This window comes from Habropoda laboriosa, unplaced genomic scaffold (assembly GCF_001263275.1).
Source record: "Habropoda laboriosa isolate 0110345459 unplaced genomic scaffold, ASM126327v1 scaffold212, whole genome shotgun sequence".
NCBI classification, from domain to species: Eukaryota; Metazoa; Arthropoda; class Insecta; order Hymenoptera; family Apidae; genus Habropoda; species Habropoda laboriosa.
The window spans coordinates 4,168,648-4,169,858 of record NW_017100509.1 but is presented as its reverse complement, the minus strand read 5'-3'; the positions used below and the strand labels follow the sequence as shown (position 1 = coordinate 4,169,858).

Here is a 1,211-nt window from a genome sequence, read left to right as displayed (position 1 = left end):
TTAAAAATATATAAAATAAAAATGAAGACAATTTTTACTGCACTAACCAATGAAAAAACCTGTAACATCTTTTATAAAAACCTTGTATTTAAAACTACTTAATACTTGCAATGCCATGATCAACAAATATTTTTTATTAATGAATTTTAAGCAGTTTATGTTAAATATGGTTATAAATTGCGAACATAATACATTTAATTTTTAATTATATTCATAAAGGTATAAAGCAATATTACATCAAACACAATTTATATCAAAACATAACATGACAGATAACTCACTTAAAAATCAAATGAAAGTAAAATCTTCTTTTAATTTAAGTGTTAACAATTGATGTGATAATCATTTTTAATCTTGAAATAATCAATAAATACTTGGATAATTAAAAAAAAAAAACATTAATTGCAACCTTCTTTAAAGAGTAATCTTTTCAATATAACATTTCTGACATAATATTTTGCTGAGATTGAAATATTACGGTTAAACTAAGTTAATGCAGAAAGAGCCAAGATATTATAGAGAAGTTACAAAATATTACATTAACAAAGTTTTAAGATACAAAACATAAAACCAGAAAGGATTTATTATATGTGAAAAGTAAATGTAAATTACTCTTTGTAAGGTATAATTAATAAGCTTTAATTATTAATTTATGGTAAACTTCGTACCAATGGGAAACCAATCTTGGCAGAGTGCTCGTACTTCCTCCAAATCATCTGGGCAGAGAAAACGTAACTGGACATCACCCAGAACACACAGAGGCACAGTTGCCGGTATTCTGGAAGCTTTTTGCTCATCAGACGAATTTCTTATAATATTTTGATCTGTGTATTTATGTTTATTATCTTGAGATATTTTGAAGTCACTTTTTTCAATTTCCGGTAAAATAAGATACCGATTAAATGATACGGCCATCACGCCACAGTTTTTCTACCATTTCATTAGTCATTTCTTTAATGATGTCAAGCATGTCACGTTGCATGTAAACGTTTGCTAGTAAACATATTGAGATCCGCAGACATTTTGCCTCCCCCCTCCCGCCGCCCAACACACTATGTTCATCCTTCTCTTTCATCCCTTATTTCTGACATACAAGATTGAACACAACCTCAAAAGCATGATTATACATAAGTCTTTTTTGTAGAAGTTATAAGTGTTAACGTATTATTTGTTATATTTTATAAAAAATAGAATAAAAGAAATATATTCTG

At 27.7% G+C, this 1,211-nt stretch overlaps 1 protein-coding gene across 1 annotated transcript in view; it reads right to left on the bottom strand.

The window, feature by feature from the left end:
• Positions 1–1,002, bottom strand: part of LOC108576264 (N-alpha-acetyltransferase 60) — a 2,966-nt gene extending 1,964 nt beyond the window's left edge. The window contains exon 1 of the mRNA XM_017939223.1: positions 669–1,002. Within this exon, the coding sequence (XP_017794712.1) occupies positions 669–915 (247 nt within the window). The 5' untranslated portion in view covers positions 916–1,002. The remainder of the gene's footprint in view (positions 1–668) is intronic.
• Between the last annotated feature and the right edge of the window lie 209 nt (positions 1,003–1,211).